This window comes from Eschrichtius robustus, chromosome 12 (genome assembly GCF_028021215.1).
Source record: "Eschrichtius robustus isolate mEscRob2 chromosome 12, mEscRob2.pri, whole genome shotgun sequence".
Classification (NCBI taxonomy): Eukaryota; Metazoa; Chordata; class Mammalia; order Artiodactyla; family Eschrichtiidae; genus Eschrichtius; species Eschrichtius robustus.
This window is the reverse complement of record NC_090835.1, coordinates 72,631,842-72,653,070: the sequence shown is the minus strand read 5'-3', so window position 1 is coordinate 72,653,070 and position 21,229 is coordinate 72,631,842. Positions and strand designations below refer to the sequence as shown.

Genomic DNA, 21,229 nt, shown 5'->3' with positions numbered 1-21,229 from the left:
AGTGCATCTCTCCACTTGGGAGCCATCCCCTCCTGCCTCTTTTACCCCTCTCTTGTATCCTTGTTCTCTCTCTCTCTCCTGGCTCCTTCCCACCAGTATTTGAATGGGCTCAAGCCTGTCCTATCATTAAAAGAAGACGGAAGAAAATGTTTTCTTCTTACAGCTGCTCCTCCAACTTGCTTCTCCTCTTCCAAGCCAAATTTCTTTTTATTTATTTATTTATTTATTTATTTATTTATTTATTTATTTATTTATTTATTTATGGCTGTGTTGGGTCTTCGTTTCTGTGCAAGGGCTTTCTCTAGTTGCGGCAAGCGGGGGCCACTCTTCATCGCGGTGCGCGGGCCTCTTCACTATCGCGGCCTCTCTTGTTGCAGAGCACAGGCTCCAGACGCGCAGGCTCAGTAATTGTGGTTCACGGGCCCAGTTGCTGCACGGCATGTGGGATCCTCCCAGACCAGGGCTCGAACCCGTGTCCCCTGCATTGGCAGGCGGCTTCTCAACCGCTGCGCCACCAGGGAAGCCCCCCGCCAAGCCAAATTTCTTGAGAGAATTACCCATGTTGTCCATCCTCATTCTCTGTCTCTGCATTTCCTGGTCTCTCACTCACCCTGCAACCTCATTCCTCCACCACCCCACCCACTCCACTGAGACTTCTCTTGCCAGTAGTCTCCTTGCTGATAAAGCCATCTGACCACTTTTGGCCCTATCTTACTTGACCTCTGGCAGCATCTGTCCTTCCTTCCTCCCCTCCCCTCTCATCTTGCACCACACTATGCACTCCTGGTTTCCCTCTTTCAAGCTGTTAGGATGTTAGGGGACTTGCTACAAGAGTCAGGGTGATCTGGAGGGTGGTGATGCACAAGCACATATAGCAGAATCCTGGTGAGGATGGTTTGGGAGGAAGATGAACAGATGGTAGTACTGGTGAAGTTCACAGGAGGATGGAATATTCTACGATGGCAGTTGGAAGTAAGAATCAGAAGCTAACACTGGGACTTTCGATGAATCGGTCCATAAGTAGAGACAAATAGTTGCATCTATGCGAATGGCTGAGGTCATCAGTGAAGGGACCAGGGCCAAGGGCAGAACTTGCCTGAGAAAAGTCCACAAAGTGGGCTGAGAAGCAACCCCCTGAGAGGTAGGAGGAGAACCGAGGAAGGTGATGGATGGAAGCCAAGGTATGACGTGAAGTTAGCAGGAAGGTCACTAGATTTGGTGGCCTTGGGGAGAGCAGTTTCAGTATAGTGATGAAGCTGGCCAGATTACAAGGGCCTAGAGGATTGGTAAGGAAAGTAACCGTGGGCAGAAACTAGAATTACAAGGGATGTGGTTGAGACTGAAGCCAGTGCATCTAAGTGTCTCCCCCACAAAGGCAAGAAGGATGGGTTGTTATTCACTTGGAGGCATTTCTAAGGTGTCCACAGTCCTTCTCTGGTTCTGGGATTCGGGGTCAGGGTAATGAGTGCTATCACCCAAATTGAGGTTTGGAGGCCTGAGAGGTCCCTTCAGACATTAGGGGCAGCTCTGGTTTGGCAAACGGCAGCTCGGGTACACGCTTAGGATTGTTACAAGATTAGAAGAAATCCCCAGACCCTTCCAATCCTAAAGTTCTATTAATAACCCTGGTGCACTCTTCTGTCCAACAAACATCAGGCTTTTATAACTATCCTCAAGGCAAGCATTCAGAAATTGCTGGTAGCTGCCGATGTTGCCCCGAAAACAAATACACAGGCAAGAGGTTGTAGGTGATTTTTACAGGAACAAAAGATAACAGGACAAAAATTATCCATCTCCTTGCTTCAGTAAAATCTCCTCTAACTGAAAATCTTGATTTGTAGTAGTGAGTACTAAGTTGTCACTGATTTCTGCTGCAACAGACTGGCGTGGCTGGTCAAGACACTGAGGAACAAAACAAGAAAAACTAGCACAGTCTGGTATCCAAATGGCATCAAGCTCCAGATTGAGTTAAACATTTGGAAAATAATGATATTGCACCGTTCAACCTAACATTGAGGTGTGAGGCCTCGAGAGCACGTCCAGCCTCTGCCGCCCTTTCCTTAGCAGCGCCTGTGAGTCATGCGGAACATCTAACGGCAAAGCGAGGACACGGGGAGGGGGAAGGGTAAGCTGGGACAAAGTGAGAGAGCAGCATGGACATATATACACTACCAAACGTAAAATAGATAGCTAGTGGGAAGCAGCCGCATAGCACAGGGAGATCAGCTCGGTGCTTTGTGACCACCTAGAGGAGTGGGAGGGAGGGAGACACAAGAGGGAAGAGATATGGGGATATATGTATATGTATAACTGATTCACTTTGTTATACAGCAGAAACTAACACACCATTGTAAAGCAATTATACTCCAATAAAGATGTCAAAAAATAAAAAAGGGGGTTCTGGAAGTGGAACGCAGGCAATCCCCTGGTTTGAAGTCAGGCTCATGACCACTCATAATCTTTAAGTTTAAACACATCCCTACCTATGACACAGACACACACACACACACACAAATCAGAATCTAAATCATGTGTGCATGATGCTCTGAAAAGGTACACCTGTGGGAACAAGCGACCACAGAAATCCTTTGAGAACCCTGAGCAGCACAGCCTTAAACAATATGTGAATGTGTGTGCCAGTGACTGCTGGGAAACCCCAGTGGAGCACAGAGGTTCTCCTGGGCCTGAGTAATCCGCTGGGAGGCAAATCCATGCACTGCCCAAAGCTGTGCCATTGAACAGATGTTACAGGGTCATGGGTACAGAGAGCTTGACCACTTTAATAATCAAATCGAATTGCCACCTGATTGAGCTCATCATTTGCTACAGAAATGATTGTGAAGGGGGATGAGCATACCAGATTAGTTCCAGGGTGGCTGGCTGACTCAGCCTCTTCAGTATGACAAAATATCAGACTACCACAAGGCGACAGAGCAGGGCTACAAACAGCGTGAGCTCAGACACAGACTAGGGGGCAAACAAGGCCTGCCACCTGTCCCTGAGGTGGTGTGGGCCTCAAAGTGACTTAGGCCTGGGGGCCACTCACTGGAGGCATGATGGGAAACACACATCAGATTGTATTGGATGCCACATAACATTATAAGAACACAAAACAAATGGTCATAAGTGAAAAAAACATTTTCAAGTTTTTTAAAGTCTAGGTAATTTTGACTATACATATTTGTGATGAAACTATGACCTCTTTGGAAACTGCATTGCGTTTTACTTAAATATGGTTTTTTTTAATTAAATAATTTACTTAAATGTTTTGAGCCCAAAAAAAAAATTATTTCATTGAAGGGGACTGGATTAGAAGATATAAAACCCAGGAGATACATCATATTGAGAAATCAATCACGGGTGTCAAAAGGTGATCAGAGAGGCTTGCTGTAATCTCTACGCTTTCCAGATTTGGCCAGGTGATATGGAACAGAAAATGATTTGTCTCTCATGTCAAGAGAAGGAAAAGGAAGCAGAGAAGTGGTTAGTATGTAGGGAAATTTCACCTCCACTCTTCTGTGCTACAAACAGAAAGCAGTCACAGATAAGGGTATGTGTCTGGATGCTCGTGTGTAAAGGTAGGATGCTTGAATAAGTCCAAGACTTTCCGAGACATGGAGAGCCATGAGAGAAAGAATCAGAGCTCAGTTTAAAAACAGAAATGAAGAAAAAAAAAAAAAAGAGAAAGGATTAGTATTATTAACAAGTAAAGACAAATAAGAAAACTGATTTGTATTTATATTTCTTTAAATGTTGCTCTGGTTTGTAGTATTTCTTAAGAAATAGTAACAAAGATTAGTTCATATTAATACTTTGCTATTGAGAGTCACATTTCTAATGGAAAAAAGCAATCACTCAGAGAGATTGTGTGCTGTGATATACGACTTAGCTATGTCTATGGAAAGCCAGGGATGAACCAACCCCACTCCCTTGGCTTCTAAATATCAAAAATACACTTAATGATCTCACTTTTTTTATAAATCACCGATCCTCACCCCTTTGCCAAACCCCAAGTCTGCCAACACACCTCCCCACCTGGATGTCCCACCAGCACAAGCTGACAAATCCAGAGCTCCCTGCCTTTCCTCCCAGCTGGCCCCTCTACCAATGCTCCCTGTCTTGTGCCTGGCCTTCAGCCTCAGCCATTGCCACTCCCTGCTCTCTCAAAGGTCCCCATTTAATCACTCCAGCAAATCTGCCTCCTTCTCTGCACCTGGTTAAGGTCTCAGGCTCTCTCCCCTGGATCCAGTAAAAGTCTCAGTGCTGTGGACATCCTTCTTTCAGTCTACACTCTGCCTCCACCTGGGGTTATCTTGTGATCTTTGGTGACTTGCTGTTACCTTTATGATGCAGCCCAAACTACCCTGGAAGACTTCACACCCCAGCCTCACTCCCCAACACCCCTGCTCCTGCTTCCCGAGCTTGGGCCACACTGGGCTTCTCTCCCTGGACATGCCTTATCTCTGCTCGGGCCTCTGCCTGGGATGCTCTTGTCTCCAGTCCCTGCCTCTGCAGACTCTGCTCACTGCCTCCCGTGTGAAGCTCTTCTCAAGCCTTGTCTCGGCAGAATTGATCTCTCTCCCCTCTGTGCTAGTGTGGTGCTTCGTCCTCACTGGGTGGAGCATTTATCAAATTATGTTGCCCTCGCACAGAAACGAAAACTCAACACAGCCATAAGTAAATAAATAAATAAATAAATAAATAAATAAATAAATAAATAAAATTATGTTGAAGTTGCTAATATTTCTGTCCTACCAACAAGATTATGGACTCCTTTAGGGCAGGAATTAGGTCTCAAATCTCTCTCTATTGAAAGCACCTAGCAGAGGGGCTGGCAAATGAAAGGTGGTTGAACAATCCTAATTAAGTTAAATGCTATTTCTTCAGACTCCCAAGCCAGGAATTCCCTGGTGACAACTTACTCAAACTGAGGGCTGGTAAGGAGGAAAGAGACTCATAAGTAGACACACAAAATCTGAGAACCATAATAAAAAAATTTCCTCCCAAAATTCAATGGAAATCCTGGGAGAAAAAGAGATAAGTGAAATCCGGGGGCTGTCCTTCACAAATCTAAAGTCTTTCGACATAATAATATACCATGTATAATTTAAGTTCATAAAAACCACCATGGTTAGTGTTTTAAATTTAGAAAATGTTAAGGCATTTGAAAATGCATGAAGTGAATGAATGTATGTACACAGAGGACAAATAAATGTCTATTTATTAAAGTATTATTTATACAAAGAAAAGTGCACAAATCATAAGTATACAGCTCCATGAATTTTCACCAAGGGAATACAGCCCTGTAACCAAGATCCAGATCAAGAAGCAGAACATTTCCAAACACCCAAAAGCCCCCTAGTGCTCTTTTGCAATCACTGCCCTCTCCCACAAGGGGAACCATTATTCTTACTTTTAAGATCTGTTTTGCCTGTTTCGATTCCTTGTGTAAATGGAATCATACAATATGCATACATTACAATGTATACCTATGTGTACACTGTATACATGCTTACAATGTGTTCTATCTGACTTCCTTCACTTAATATTATTTTATGAGATTCAACCATACTGCTGTGAGTAACAATAATACACCCTAAATCTGTAAGTGTGAATGCTTCTTAAATTGTATAACTAATGGAGCTATAAGGTGCTGAACTGTAAGGAACCCAGCATCTCTTCATTCTAGCCAAGAACTACTTAAAAAAACTATCCATGTTGTAGTAAGACCAAAATTTATCATGTTTCTAAACTTTTATGAACTCTATGAGATCTAGTCAGAAACTTAGTCAGTAAATATTTCTAGAATGGAATGAAGGAATACATGCAGTGGAATCACAAAGCACTTTTTCAGGGGAGAAAAAAAAATGCTGAGCAGGGACAGACTCCAGAAGTTCACTGAATAAAACTTTTGCCACCTGATCATTTTTTAAATCAGTCAATTTTCTGAACTCTAGGCACATTTTTTTGCATATTTTGGTGCTTCATTTTTGTCATTTTCATAAACATTTAAAAACAGGTTTGAACAAAACTTTTCCACTATTTCACATTGTCCTAACCACAGAATTGCTTGCTGAAGTGGGTGAGAAAAAAAAATGGAGTTTTGCCCCCATATTGTAGAAGCAATATGGCAGAAAGAATTTCAGACTGAATTTGTAAAACAAATATAGCAGAATCATCTGTTGGTCTCCAACTCTGAAAGCACAGGTCCAGCATGCAGCAAGCTGTACCTCTATGTTGTTTGGTATAACATACACTTATCACACAGTGCTACTATACAACTATCCACAACTTCCAAGTTTGCCTACTCTCCTATGAGCACTTACCTTGGGGATTAAAGAAACCAGTCATCCAAAACACATTGGGCCTCCCTTCAAATATCCAGGTGGAAAACTGAGCATTTCTTTCCAAAAGTTCAGTAAACCAGAAGCCCAGTGTGGATGAATCCCAGGACACTCTTTTCCAGATCTGAGGTATACGAGCATCATACATATTGTCCAGAGCATCTCTCAAGTTCTGGAAAAAAGGTAAAGTTAAAATCTGAGAAAAAGAAAAATCAACAAAAGAGGGAAACAACTACTGAGACAATAATAGCTCACTTCACTCATAATGATTGTTCCTTCAATGGCCAATTTTAGATCACTCAGGCTACTGCGAAGTATTGAGATGACTTTTTGCATTCTGTCAATTTCTTGTCTGAGAAATATGTTCATTGAATTAAGATGTCCCATCTTCATCAAACGAGCTTTCACCTAACACAAAGCATACAACACAATGACAGAGATTTTTAAAACACCATCTGCCACTTCTTTTCCAATGACCTCTCCTTTCTCTATTCTTTTTCTTCCTCTGGATGTATCTCTACAAGCCCAAATGAACTCTAAAATATCTCTTGCAGCACCAAATTTGCCATTAAGTTCCCTATTTTCTGGGCTTCAAAAACTGCTGTTCAACTAAAATGATTTTTATTTCCTACTGATTGTACTTAGTTGATAATTGGAAATGTACTATGAAAAGCTGAAATAAAATTGTACCTTTTTTCCCTTTCAAATGATTAAGTACTAAGTGTCAATTAAATATCCTTTTGCAATCTAACCTTTATAAGAGCACAGTTTGGAATACTTTTTTTTCATAGTGCCTGCAGAATTATTATCAGAAATGTCACAGACAGTTAATATAGCCAAAATCTTTACAGAACAGGTACCAATAAATATGATTGGCTGCAGTTTCCTAAGATCACTGTTGCCCTGGCTAGGGTGACTAAATGGAGTCTTTCCTAATCTAATCAATGAAAATATTTGACTTTGTGGGAGGGTCATTAAGCACCTGTTCCTTCTTGTATATAATTTATTGGCCATTTTGAAGAGATCAATATAAAAGCATCTGGTTGTGGGAACAATAAAATATAACAATTATTTGGAAATAAGCCAATATATATACACATTTCAATTTAGTGACATATGCCCAAGGAAAGATTGACTACGAATACTGGCAAGAACTCATAAAGAGATCTGAACTTTCTGCTGGCCACAGTCGAAGAGATGCCAGAATAGGAGGCGTAAGGATAGACACATGGAGTGGGAGAAAATTTGGAGTGAGGTACCAGTCCACACAATCACCAGAAAGCCAGTAAACTGTAGCGTTCTCTGCTAGAGATGCCCACTGCCTCTTCTTGAGTCATGGAGTATTAGAGACAGATGGGCTTCAGGCTCATCTGGACCATCCTCCTCATTTTACAGAACAGGTTTTCTGGCATGGTGCTGATGTTTCCTACTCAGCAATGGACCCCTCTGCTTAACTGCAGCTGAGCAACTTCTAGTGTGTGAGGGATGAGAGGGAAGCAGTGATGTAACACTGAACACCTGGACGGGACTACCTGCACAGGTAGAGCAAATGACCTTGAAATCCCAGTCAAACGTGCCAGTGGAGGGCCCTGACTCAGTCTGCCACACCAACCTTCAGGTATTCACCTAAATTCCTGATTCTAGAACTTACATTTTTGCAGGCTCCGCTGCCCTGTTCTCATCTTGAGCCCTCCAGTGGCTAAAGAGCCTATATATCATTCTCTTTAAATAGGACTGCTTTGTGGAAATTCACACTTTAAGGAAAAGGGAAATTATGGAAACACTTTTGCAACCGGCATTAGAAATTAAGCCCAGGTGTTGGCTACACTATCAAATCAATAGCCCGGGTAGCTTTTAGTATGCTAACAGCCCCAAACAAATCTCCTTGCCCTACTTAGGGTTTTAAAAGAGAGGCTTCCCTTGCAATAGACACATGCTTAATGTGTCTTAAAACTTAGACGCTAGAAAATCTAATTTTAGTACTGATTTTACTTTGAGTATGCTTATTGTTCCAGCCTAAAATTGTCTTTCTATTAATAAGTGAAAGATTTGCTGTAGTCTTATTTAGAATTTTTGTTATGTTTCTGAAACCAGGTAGTCTTTTCTACACTAATGTTTTTAAGTCAATAGTATAATTACATTTCAATTAACTAAATTCACTTTACAGCCACATTTTTAAAAACACATCTCTTCTGTAAAATAAAGGACACTAAAAAGTAAGTGATCCTGGAAGAGGAAGCTGTTTTAGATGTCTCTTGGTACAAACTCCCTCCCATCTAGCAATTCGCTTAAGGACACCCGTCACACTCAGTTCCTGCTGGGATGTTGCCAGAACAGAGATCTTGGTGAAGTGGCCCCGACTAACCCTGAACAGCTCAAATTACCCCAAGGTCTTGAAATCCTCTTCTGGTAATACCAACCTGCGGTCTAGTCATACAGAGTAAATTTTATCTCACTTTCACATGCCGGTTTTTAAAATCTGTGAAGACAGGTATTATGCCTCATCTGTCTTCTGAAGATCATTTACAATGAACCACAGAAAGTATGTGCTTACAATACCTATCCATTTAAAAAATATTTTCTCCCCTGACTATAAACATCTCTATGTGAAGTCACTGATTTCAGTATCTTAGCCACGTCCTTGGTACCCATCTACACAACGGACGCAAAAATTGTTTTAAGAAGCAAGAAAATGTTTTTTATTGTTGGGGGCACTCACTGCAGGTGGGAGGGCTGTAGCCCAGGTAGCCTTGGGGCTCCCAGCTGATAAGTGCATTTCTCCCAGACTTGGGGATGCAGGACAGGGTAGACACAGGACCATAGTCATACCTGCATTAGGACATCAGCCTCTCACTTTTTGGTTGAAAAGCTAAACTTGCCTCAGCCCAGCGTAAGGCTCAGGTGAAGCTCTGACCCTCAGCAGTGAGGGGTGGAGGCTGAGAACAGGAGAGAGGGGGCCCTGGATGGCCAGAGGGCACAACCCTGTTTTTCTTGCGTGAAGAAGGATGGTGTATTACAGAACTTTCAGACCGTCCAGAAATTTTACCACAATTAAAGATTTATTTAGATGAGTTCTCAAAGTGCGGTCTGGGACCCCTGAAGGCCCCCAAGTTCCTTTTAGGCAGGTCCACAAAGTTGAATATTTTTCATAGTAATACTACGACATTATTTGACTTTTTACTCTCCTTCTCTGGGGAGTGTACAGTGGAGTTTTCCAGAGGCTACATGACCTGTGATACCACAACAGACTGGATGGAGAAGCAGATATGAGGATCCAGCTGTCTTCTATTAAACCAGACATTAAAGAGATTTGCAAAAATGTAAAACAATGCCACTTTTCTCTTTGAATGGTTTTGTTTTGGAAAATATACTTATTTTTAAAATATAAATGTTATGCTAACATGTGATGGGTTTATTAATGTTATTTCACAATAAATTAATAAATATTTTTGAAAATTTTTAGTTTACATTTCTAATATGTTAAATATCAGTAGTTATAATCCATATAAACAAGAGCTATTTGGGGTCCTCAATCATTTCGTAAAGGGGTCTTGAGATAAAAAAATTTTTTTGAGAAAAACTGATGTTGATTAACAAGCAAACATCTGGGAGGTTCACGAAGTAGAAAATTATTGCCATCCAAACTGTGTAGTGAATTCATGTAAATGGCTTGCTTTCCTATTACCTGGCTGAGTGGATTGAGAGAATGAAAAGTATGGAGGGCAAGAGACAGAAAAAAGGGCTAAATTTAAATAATGGACAAAGCAGGCTTGGGTAAGAGAGGTGGGGAGAGATTCCCAGTCCAGAGGATTAAGATATCTGGAGACCCAAAGACAGAGGAACCCAAAGATGGGGAAAGGGTACAGAAAAGGCAATTGAGAGAGAAAGTGGAGTAGAAAAGAAAAGCGCAGATTGTAATTTTGCAAGATGCTTGAGCAAGGGTAAGAAAGAGAAGACCAAAAGGTAAAAAAGAAGGATTGAGCAGAGAGAGGAAGGGACTGACTGAAACATACTGTGCTCAGCTTTGTGGAACCCAAAGACAGCCCTGTGCGCCAGGCGGAAAGGGTACCTCACCTCATGTGGAATGTAATCAGGAGGCAGCTTGCTCAGCATATCTTCGGATAACCTATAAACAATGGCTTCCCGGGTCTCTCCCATGCCACCTCCACTCTCTTTGGGTTGAATGTTGGTAATTGTTTCAAGAACAGCAGAAGCAGTGTTACTCTGATACCTGACAAAAAGAACTGAACTGTTCAGAATGTGGCATGGAAACATATCTTCAGAGATAATTATCAACGTGAAAATTAAATTATGAATAACTTAAATCAAATCCAGCCAAAAAAGGGGGAAAAAGGAAAACTTTACCATCAACATACAGGAAGGAAAAAACTAGAGGTCCATTCTACTTCCTCCTATTAGGACATCAAGAACATCACAGCAATGAAAGCTCTCCGTCTTCAGGGAAAGATTCCATGAAAGTCCGTAATAATCCAAAGCAGTGCTAGCCAATCTTGCTTGTAGCTAACCTCACGCTGGACAAGGAGCCCACCTCCTTTTATTCTCCCCTGCTTATGGACTGGTCCTAAGAATCTGCCATTATATGACAATTTGTTAGCTTGAAGAGCACTGCTCATATTTCTTCACTGAATTATAAATTATTAAAATTTCCTTGGTCTTTTCTGTTTTGTTTTCTTACTTTCCCACTTGTTTTATTATTTCCAAAGTGTTCTATTGGCACCACTTATCTAAATGCAGCTACCCATCTTTAAAATTCACATATTCAATAAAGATTTACAGTGCACCAGCCACTGAGCTTGGTGTTAGGATATGGTAGTGAATAGGTCCCTGACTTTGTCCCTTTCTTTAGTGGAGGAGGAGGACATTGGTCAATACCACTGTAATAATTGCTATGGAAAAGAAGAACAGGATGCTTTAAGATAGTACAGTCTCTCTCTCTCTCATTCTCACTCTCTAGCTCTTTTTTTGAATTGACCAGATGCTCTGAGGAGCACGAACTTAGTTTTGGTCCCAAAGTTGCTGGGTCGACCAGCAGTCTGAACACACAGATATGGGGTGTGTGTGTGCGCATGTGGCGGTTTACTCTAGAAGATCAGGGAGGTTCTCTCTTAAAATGTCATATGTGAGCTGAGACCTGAAGAATAAGCAGGTCAGCCAGGCAAAACAGAATGGAAGTGGGAGGCAAGAGAGGACATTCAGATAAGAGGTAAGTCTTGGAGGCGAGAAAGACTTCACTGCATTTGAGTAACAGAGACAAGGCCAGCGAGGCTGGAGCCAGTGAGTTAGAAGCAGAGATGAGGATGGAGATTAAGGTCAGGGCCAGACCATGCAGGGTCATGTGGGCTGCTTTAGGCAACCACAGAAGACTTTCCAAGCAGAGGTTCAGCATGACCAGATTTAAATTTTTCTGTCTTTCTTGAACTCCTAATTTACCATCTATAAACATTTCACAGTTAAACTGTTTTGAGTTACTGTTTTGTTTTGTTTGTAAATTTTGTCTCTTGTTCAGATGTAAACCACATTTACATTTCCTTTTGTAGATGTTAGAGGCAAATTTAAAAGGAATCCAACAAATGCTTGAGATTAGTGATTTGTTTTTCTGTTTTATTTCCTTGGACATAAAATAAACCTTGGTAATATGGCTATATGTATAAAAATTTTAATGTGCTTACCTTTTAATCTAGCGATTCTACACCTAAGAATTCATTCTAAAGAGAGAATCAGACATTTTAATTTCCGACAGTACAGTGCAATTGTTACCCTGAACAACTCTCCTGAAAATAGCTAAAAATGCTGGATAAGATATGAAAAACATTACCGAACTGGCAAGAAACTAAGAAATCCAGAGGGTCAAACAAAATATAGAATGAAAACTGGAATCCAGAAACATAAGCCAGATTTTACCAAGGGGGCATCAACTAAGCCCTGGTGTTCTTGCGTGTCTGCTGGGATGGTACAATGAGAGAATAGGTAAGCCATATGCTGAAGGAAGAAAGTCTAATAGGAAACTCCTACATAAATCTGGGACTTCATAGGGCTAATCACTTAGTATAAAAGTCAACTAGAGATAACCCATCTGTCAGAAGGGGATGGTAGGTAAACTGTTCTACCTAGCTTGGTGGGAAAAAAAAATCTTTCCTAAGAATTCTTAATTTGTGATATTAGTTAACATTCATTCATTTACTTGTGTGATTTGAAAACCTCAAGCCAAAGATTTATTTTCAGATGGTCCCAGGAAGACACAAGTGGCATCTGGCGGATGCGAACATAAATCTTTCCTGGAACAATATGCCTTCGACCCAAGTCTCAGAGAATCCAACAGTTAATTTCCAATAAACATGAGCTCACAGTCAGGAGTTAAAAAACGCATAGAGAAACAGGCACTGTGAGCAAGAGCCAACTAAACAAAAAGAAGCAGAACCAGACCTGCAAAGATCTCAGATAGTGAATTTTCAGATGCACATTATGTTTTTACTATACTGAAGAATAAAAAGGTGATTGAAGATATAAGTATGAAACAGGAAACTATAAACATGAATAGCATATTTGAAAAAGAGCCAGATAGAACTTATGAAAATTTAAAAAATTAAAACCTGCATTAGTTTTTTTATTGATGCTGTAACAAATTACCACAAAATAAGTGGCTTAAAACAACATAAATGTGGGACTTCCCTGGTGGCGCAGCAGTTAAGAATCTGCCTGCCAATGCAGGGGATGCGGGTTTGATCCCTGATCCAGGAAGGATCCCACAAGCCGTGGAGCAACTAAGCCCCTGCACCACAACTACTGAAGCCCACATGCTCTAGAGCCCACGTGCTGCAACTACTGAAGTCTGTGCACCTAGACCTGGTGCTCCGTACAAGAGAAGCCAACACAATGAGAAGCCCGCGCACTGGAACAAAGAGTAGCCCCCGCTTGGCGCAACTAGAGAAAGCCCGCGCGCAGCAACGAAGACCCAATGCAGCCAAAAAACAACAAAAACAACCCCACATAAATGTATTATTTCACAGTTCTGTAGTTAATAAGTCTGATATAGGTCTCACTGGGCTAAAATTAAGGTGAGCAGGCTGGGTTCCTTTCTGTAGGCTGTTGCGAAAGACCCATTTCCTTGCTCATTTGAGTTGTTGACAGAATTCACTTTCTTGCGGTAGTTGGGACCATGTCCCCAATGAGAGACCATTGCTGGAGGGTGCTGGCTGTCAGGTAAGGACCCTTCCTAGATTCTAGGGTCCATCTGCATTCCTTGGTTCATGGTCCCCTTCCTATATTTTAAAAGCCAGCAATGGCAGGTCAAGTCCCTCTCTTTGAATCTTTCCTCCTTGTACCATTTCATCTCTCTGACCCACTCTTCTGCCTCCTTCTTCCACTAAGAGCTCATGTGATTAAATTGGGCCCACTTGGATAATCTAGGATAACATCCCCATCTCAAGGTCCTTAACCTTAATAATATCTACAAAGTCCTATTTGTCACATAAGGTAACATATTTACAGGTTCTGAGGTTAGGATGTGGACATCTTTGGGGGAGGTGTCTACCTAATAACAGTTAGTGATGGCTTAAACAGCAGATTAGATATAGCCAAGGAAATAATTAGAAAACTGAAAAATAGATCTGAAGACCTTATCTAGAATGCTGCAGAAGGGGAAATAAATGGGAACTATAAAGAAGAGGTTAAGAGGCATGTAGGCTAAAGTAGTAAGCTCTAACATACATCTCAAAAAAGTTTCAGAAAGATAGAAAAGGGAGAATAAAAAAGAGATAATAACTGATGAAATAATGGCTGAGAATTGATGAAAGATTTGAATCCTCAAGTTCAGGAAACTCAATGCATCTTAAACAGGAAAAACAAACAAATAAGTAAATAGAAATCCATATGTAGACATATCACCATGAAAATGTTGAACATCAAAAACAAAGACAGTATCTTAAAAACAGTCAGAGAGAAAAACAAATTATCTAGAGGGAAATGACAATTAGACTGACAGCCAATTCCTCAGCAGCAGCAATGAAAGCCAGAAGAAAACAGAATAGTATATTCTGTGTGCTAGGATAAGATCATTGTAAATCTAGAATTGTATACCAAGCAAAATTATCTTTCATGAATTAGGGCAAGGCTAAAGATTTGAACATACATTTCACCAAACAAGGTAGCTATACTTATGGCCAATTGTACATGAAAAGATGCTCAACCTCATTATTTACTAGGAAAATGTAAACTAAAACCACAATGAGATACTACTTCACATTTACAAGAATGGTTATAATAAAAAAACAGATAATAACAAGTGTTGGCAAGAATGTGGAGAAATTTAAGCCCTCATACATTGCTGGAGGGTACTGTAAAATGGTGCAGACTCTTTGGAAAACAATTTAGCACTTTCCTAAAATGTTGGGGATAGATTAATCATATGACCCAATAATTACATTCCTAGTTATCTATTCAAGAGAAATGAAAAGACATGCCCACACAAAGACTTGTCTGTGAATATTCCAACAGCATTATTCATGATAGCCAAAAGTGGAAACTACCCAAATGTCCATTAACTGGTGAATGGATAAACAAAATGTGTTATATTCATATATTGGAATATTATTCAACAATCAAAAGCAATGAAGTACAGATACATGCTACTATGTGGATGAACTTCAAAAACATTATGCTAAGTTAAAGAATCCATACACAAAAGACCACATGCTGTATGATTCAAGTTATAGGAAATGTCCAGAAAAGGCAAATCTATAGAAACAGAAAGTAGATAAGTGGTGGCCTGAGGCTGGGGGTGGGAGTGTGAGTTTATTACAAATGGGCTCAGGAATTCTTTGGGAGTAATGGAAATATTTGGAAATTAGAGAACTGTCTACTTAATATGAATGAATTTATGATAGGCAAACTATATCTCAATAAAGCTGTTTTTCAAAAAAGGAGGGCAAAATAAGTTATTTTCAGATAAAAACAAAAGAGTTTACAGTTAACAGGCCCTCAGTGAAGGAAATTCTAAAGTGTATATTTCAGAAAGGAGGTTAAATATTCTGATGGAAGACTTGAAAACTTAAAAAAATTTAAAAATAATCAGACAAATATACAAAGATGTATGTACAAGACTGTTTATAACAGTATTTGTAATAATAAATCCTGAAAAAGCTCTATAAAAATCTATACATCCAGTAAAAATGGTGATGTAGCTCTATATTAATTGATAAGGTGGAGTTATTGAATTAAGATTATTCAACGAAATAGCATGGTACAAATCCATATGGTATAATCTAATTTTTTGTTGATAATATTGTACGTATAGTCATAGAAAAAAGTCTAGAAGAGTATTTTGATTGTGGGAATTTGGTATGAGATTTTGCTGTAATTATTACTTTTTGCCTTTCTATTTTCTGTATTGTTAATTTTTCTCAATGAAAAAGTATAATTTTTATAATAAAGAGTATTAAAACCATTTTCATTCTGAAAAATAGAAAAAAAAAGAAGCCCCCAGATGCAAAGACCACCACAAGTGTCAAGAACTCAACAGAGATGAATCAGCGAGAAATGTTTTACGTTCCTTGAAACACATCTTAACAAACTCCTAGTAACATTTATGCCCCATAAAAAGGCCCCCTTCTGCCTTTTCTTATAGCATATGTAATGAGAGTATTACACCTCTCTCTTTCTCTTTCTTCATTTCTAGGTGTGAATTAAACAAACTTTTGTGCAAATCGCCTTACTAACAGGCAGAATCTTAAGGAGTTACTGCTAAAATTATTCAGGCTTTTTTGTTTATGAAAAAACTGCATTTTGAGAACAGAGGGAAATCTATTCAACTGGCCTTTAATTAGTTCATTTAGGAAACCAGCTGAAGAATGTCGTAGATGCTTTTTTTTTTTTTTTGAATATATTTGCTTTTTTTTTTAACATCCTTATTGGAGTATAATTGCTTTACAATGGTGTGTTAGTTTCTGCTGTATAACAAAGTTAATCAGCTATACGTATACATATATCCCCATATCCCCTCCCTCCCACCCTCCAAATCCCAGATCTCTAGATGGTCACAAATCACCGAGCTGATCTCCCTGTGCTATGTGGCTGCTTCCCACTAGCTATCTATTTTACATTTTACATTTGGTAGTGTATATTTTACATTTGGTAGTGTATATATATCCATGCCACTCTCTCAGCTTACCCTTCCTCCTTCCCATGTCCTAAAGTCCATTCTCTACATCTGCATCTTTCTCCTGTCCTGCCCCTAGGTTCTTCAGAACCATTTTTTTTTTTTTAGATTCCATATATATGCGTTAGCATACGGTATTTGTTTTTCTCTTTCTGACTTACTTCACTCTGTATGACAGACTCTAGGTCCATCCACCTCACTACAAATAACTCAATTTCGTTTCTTTTTATGGCTGAGTAATATTCCATTGTATATAGGTGCCACATCTTCTTTATCCATTCATCTGTCAATGGACACTTAGGTTGCTTCCATGTCCTGGTCATTGTAAGTAGTGCTGCAATGAACATTGTGGTACATGACTCTTTTTGAATTATGGTTTTCTCAGGGTATATGCCCAGTAGTGGGATTGCCGAGTCATATGGTAGTTCTATTTTTAGTTTTTTAAGGAACCTCCATACTGTTCTTCATAGTGGCTGTATCAATTTACATTCCCACCAACAGTGCAAGAGGGTTCCCTTTTCTCCACACCCTCTCCAGCATTTATTGTTTGTAGATTTTTTGATGATGGTCATTCTGACTGGTGTGAGGTGATACCTCATTGTAGTTTTGATTTGCATTTCTCTAATGATTAGTGATGTTGAGCATCTTTTCATGTGTTTGTTGGCAATCTATACATCTTTTTTGGAGAAATGTCTGTTTAGGTCTTCTGCCCATTTTTGGATTAGGTTGTTTGTTTTTTTTTTTTTTTTGATATTGGGCTGCATGAGCTGCTTGTGTATTCTGGAGATTAATCCTTTGTCAGTTGCTTCGTTTGCAAATATTTTCTCCCATTCTGAGGGTTGTCTTTTCTTCTTGTATATGGTTTCCTTTGCTGTGCCAAAGCTTTTAAGTTTTATTAGGTCCCATTTGTTTATTTTTGTTTTTATTTCCCTTTCTCTAGGAGGTGGGTCAAAAAGGATCTTGCTGTGATTTATGTCATACAGTGTTCTGCCTCTGTTTTCCTCTAAGAGATTTATAGTGTCTGGCCTTAGATTTAGGTCTTTAATTCATTTTGAGTTTATGTTTGTGTATGGTGTTAGGGAGTGTTCTGATTTCATTCTTTTACACGTAGCTGTCCAGTTTTCCCAGCACCATTCATTGAAGAGGCTGTCTTTTCTCCATTGTATATTCTTGCCTCCTTTATCAAAGATAAGGTGACCATATGTGTGTGGGTTTACCTCTGGGCTTTCTATCCTGTTCCATTGATCTATATTTCTGTTTTTGTGCCAGTACCTATGTCTTGATTACTGTAGCTTTGTAGTATAGTCTGAAGTCCAGGAGCTTGATTCCTCCAGCTCCGTTTTTCTTTCTCAAGGTTATTTGGCTATTTGGGGTCTTTTGTGTTTCCATACAAATCGTGAAATTCTTTGTTCTAGTTCTGTGAAAAATGCCATTGGTAGTTTGATAGGGATTGCATTGAATCTGTAGATTGCTTTGGGTAGTATGGTCATTTTTACAATGTTGATTCTTCCAATCCAAGAACATGGTATATCTCTCCATCTGTTTGTATCATATTTAATTTCTTTCATCAATGTCTTATAGTTTTCTGCATACAGTTCTTTTTTCTCCCTAGGTAGGTTTATTCCTAGGTATTTTATTCTTTTTGTTGCCATGGTAAATGGGAGTGTTTCCTTCATTTCTCTTTCAGATTTTTCATCATTAGTGTATAGGAATGCAAGAGATTTCTGTCCATTAATTTTGTATCCTGCTACTTTACCAAATTCATTGATTAGCTCTAGTAGTTTTCTGGTAGCATCTTTAGGATTCTCTATGTATAGTATCATGTCATCTGCAAACAGTGACAGTTTTACTTCTCGTTTTCTGATATGGATTCCTTTTATTTCTTTTACTTCTCTGATCGCTGTGGCTAAAACTTCCAAAAGTATGTTGAATAATAGTGGTGAGAGTGGGCAACCTTGTCTTGTTCCTGATCTCAGTGGAAATGGTTTCAGTTTTTCACCATTGAGAATGATGTTGCCTGTGGGTTTGTCATATATGGTCTTTATTATGTTGAGGTAAGTTCCCTCTATGCCTACTTTCTGGAGGGTTTTTATCATAAATCGGTGTTGAATTTTGTTGAAAACTTTTTCTGCATCTATAGATATTATCATATGGTTTTTATCCTTCAGTTTGTTAATATGGTGTATCACATTGATTGATTTGCATATATTGAAGAATCCTTGCCTTCCTGGGATAAACCCCACTTGATCATGGTGTACGATCCTTTTAATGTGTTGGATTCTGTTTGCTAGTATTTTGTTGAGGATTTTTGCATCTGTGTTCACCAGTGATATTGGCCTGTAGTTTTCTTTTTTTGTGACACATTTGTCTGGTTTTGGTATCAGGGTGATGGTGGCCTCGTAGAATGAGTTTGGGCGTGTTCCTCCCTTTGCTATATTTTGGAAGAGTTTGAGAAGGATAGGTGTTAGCTCTTCTCTAAATGCTTGATAGGATTCGCCTGTGAAGCCATCTGGTCCTGGGCTTTTGCTTGTTGGAAGATTTTTAATCACAGTTTCAATTTCAGTGCTTGTGATTGTGATTTCTTCCTGGTTCAGTCTCAGAAGGTTGTGCTTTTCTAAGAATTTGTCCATTTCTTCCAGGTTGTCCATTTTTTTGGCATATAGTTGCTTGTGGTAATCTCTCATGATCCTTTTTATTTCTGCAGTGTCAGTTGTTACTTCACCTTTTTCATTTCTAAATATATTGATTTGAGTCTTCTCCCTTTTTTTCGTGATGAGCCTGGCTAATGGTTTATCAATTTTGTTTATCTTCTTAACGAACCAGCTTTTAGATTTATTGATCTTTGCTATCATTTCCTTCATTTCTTTTTCATTTATTTCTGATCTGATCTTTATGATTTCTTTCCTTCTGCTAGCTCTGGTTTTTTTGTTGTTCTTCTTCTTCTTCCTCTCTAATTGCTTTAGGTGTAAGGTTAGGTTGTTTATTTGAGATTTTTCTTGTTTCTTGAGGTAGGATTGTGTTGCTATAAACTTCCCTCTTAGAAATGCTTTTGCTGCATCCCATAGGTTTTGGGTCATCGTGATTTCATTGTCATTTGTTTCTAGGTATTTTTGATTTCCTCTTTGATTTCTTCAGTGTTCTCTTGGTTATTTCATAGTGTATTGTTTAGCCTCCATGTGTTTGTATTTTTTACAGTCTTTTTCCTGTATTTGATATCTAGTCTCATAACGTTGTGGTCAGAAAAGTTACTTGATACGATTTCAATTTTCTTAAGTTTACCAAGGCTTGATTTGTGACACAAGATATGACCTATCCTGGAGAATGTTCTATGAGCACTTGAGAAGAAAGTGTATTCTGTTGTTTTTGGATGGAATGTCGTATAAATATCAATCAAGTCCATCTTGTTTAATGTGTCATTTAAAGCTTGTGTTTCCTTATTTATTTTCATTTTGGATGATCTGTCCATTGGTGAGAGTGGGGTGTTAAAGTCCCCGACTATGATTGTGTTACTGTCAATTTCCCTTTTTATGGCTGTTAGCATTTGCCTTATGTATTGAGGTGCTCCTATGTTGCGTGCATAAATATTTACAATTGTTATATCTTCTTGGATTGATCCATTGATCATCATGTAGTGTCCTCCTTTGTCTCTTGTAATAGTCTTTATTTTAAAATCTGTTTTGTCTGATATGAGAATTGCTACTCCAGCTTTCTTTTGATTTCCATTTGCATGGAATATCTTTTTCCATCCCCTCACTTTCAGTCTGTATGTGTCCCTAGGTCTGAAGTGGGTCTCTTGTAGACAGCATATATATGGGTCTTGTTTTTGTATTCATTCAGCCAGTCTGTGTCTTTTGGTGGGAGCTTTTAATCCATGTACATTTAAGGTAATTATCGATATGTATGGTCTTATTACCATTTTCTTAATTGTTTTGTGTTTGTTATTGTAGGTCTTTGCCTTCTCTTGTGTTTCCTGCCTAGAGAAGTTCCTTTAGCATTTGCTGTAAAGCTGGTTTGCTGGTGCTGAATTCTCTTAGCTTTTGCTTGTCTGTAAAGATTTCAATTTCTCTGTCGAATCTGAATGAGATCCTTGCTGGGTAATCTTGGTTGTAGGTTTTTCCCTTTCATCACTTTAAATCTGTCCTGCCACTCCCTTCTGGCTTGCAGAGTTTCTGCTGAAAGATCAGCTGTTAACCTTATGGGGATTCCCTTGTATGTTATTTGTTGTTTTTCCCTTGCTGCTTTTAATATTTTTTTCTTTTTATTTAATTTTTGATAGTTTGATTAATATGTGTCTTGGTGTGTTTCTCCTTGGATTTATCCTGTATGGGACTCTCTGTGCTTCCTGGACTTGATTGACTATTTCCTTTCCCATATTATGGAATTTTCAACTATAATCTCTTCAAATATTTTCTCAGTCCCTTTCTTTTTCTCTTCTTCTTCTGGGATCCCTATAATTCGAATGTTGGTGTGTTTAATGTTGTCCCAGTGGTCTCTGAGACTGTCCTCAATTCTTTTCATTCTTTTTTCTTTATTCTGCTCTGCGTTAGTTATTCCCACTGTTTTATCTTCCAGGTCACTTATCCTTTCTTCTTCCTCAGTTATTCTGCTATTGATTTCTTCTAGAGAATTTTTAATTTCATTTATTCTGTTGTTCATCATTGTTTGTTTGCTCTTTAGTTCTTCTTGGTCCTTGTTAAACGTTTCTTGTATT

General features: G+C 39.1%; 1 protein-coding gene across 1 annotated transcript in view; it reads right to left on the bottom strand.

Moving 5' to 3' along the window:
- Nucleotides 1-21,229, bottom strand: part of DNAH8 (dynein axonemal heavy chain 8) — a 327,131-nt gene that overhangs the window by 8,857 nt on the left and 297,045 nt on the right. The window contains exons 90-92 of the mRNA XM_068557934.1: nucleotides 10,419-10,575; nucleotides 6,600-6,752; nucleotides 6,327-6,516 (exon numbers count right to left, since the gene is read on the bottom strand). Of these exons, the coding sequence (XP_068414035.1) occupies nucleotides 6,327-6,516; nucleotides 6,600-6,752; nucleotides 10,419-10,575 (500 nt within the window). The remainder of the gene's footprint in view (nucleotides 1-6,326; nucleotides 6,517-6,599; nucleotides 6,753-10,418; nucleotides 10,576-21,229) is intronic.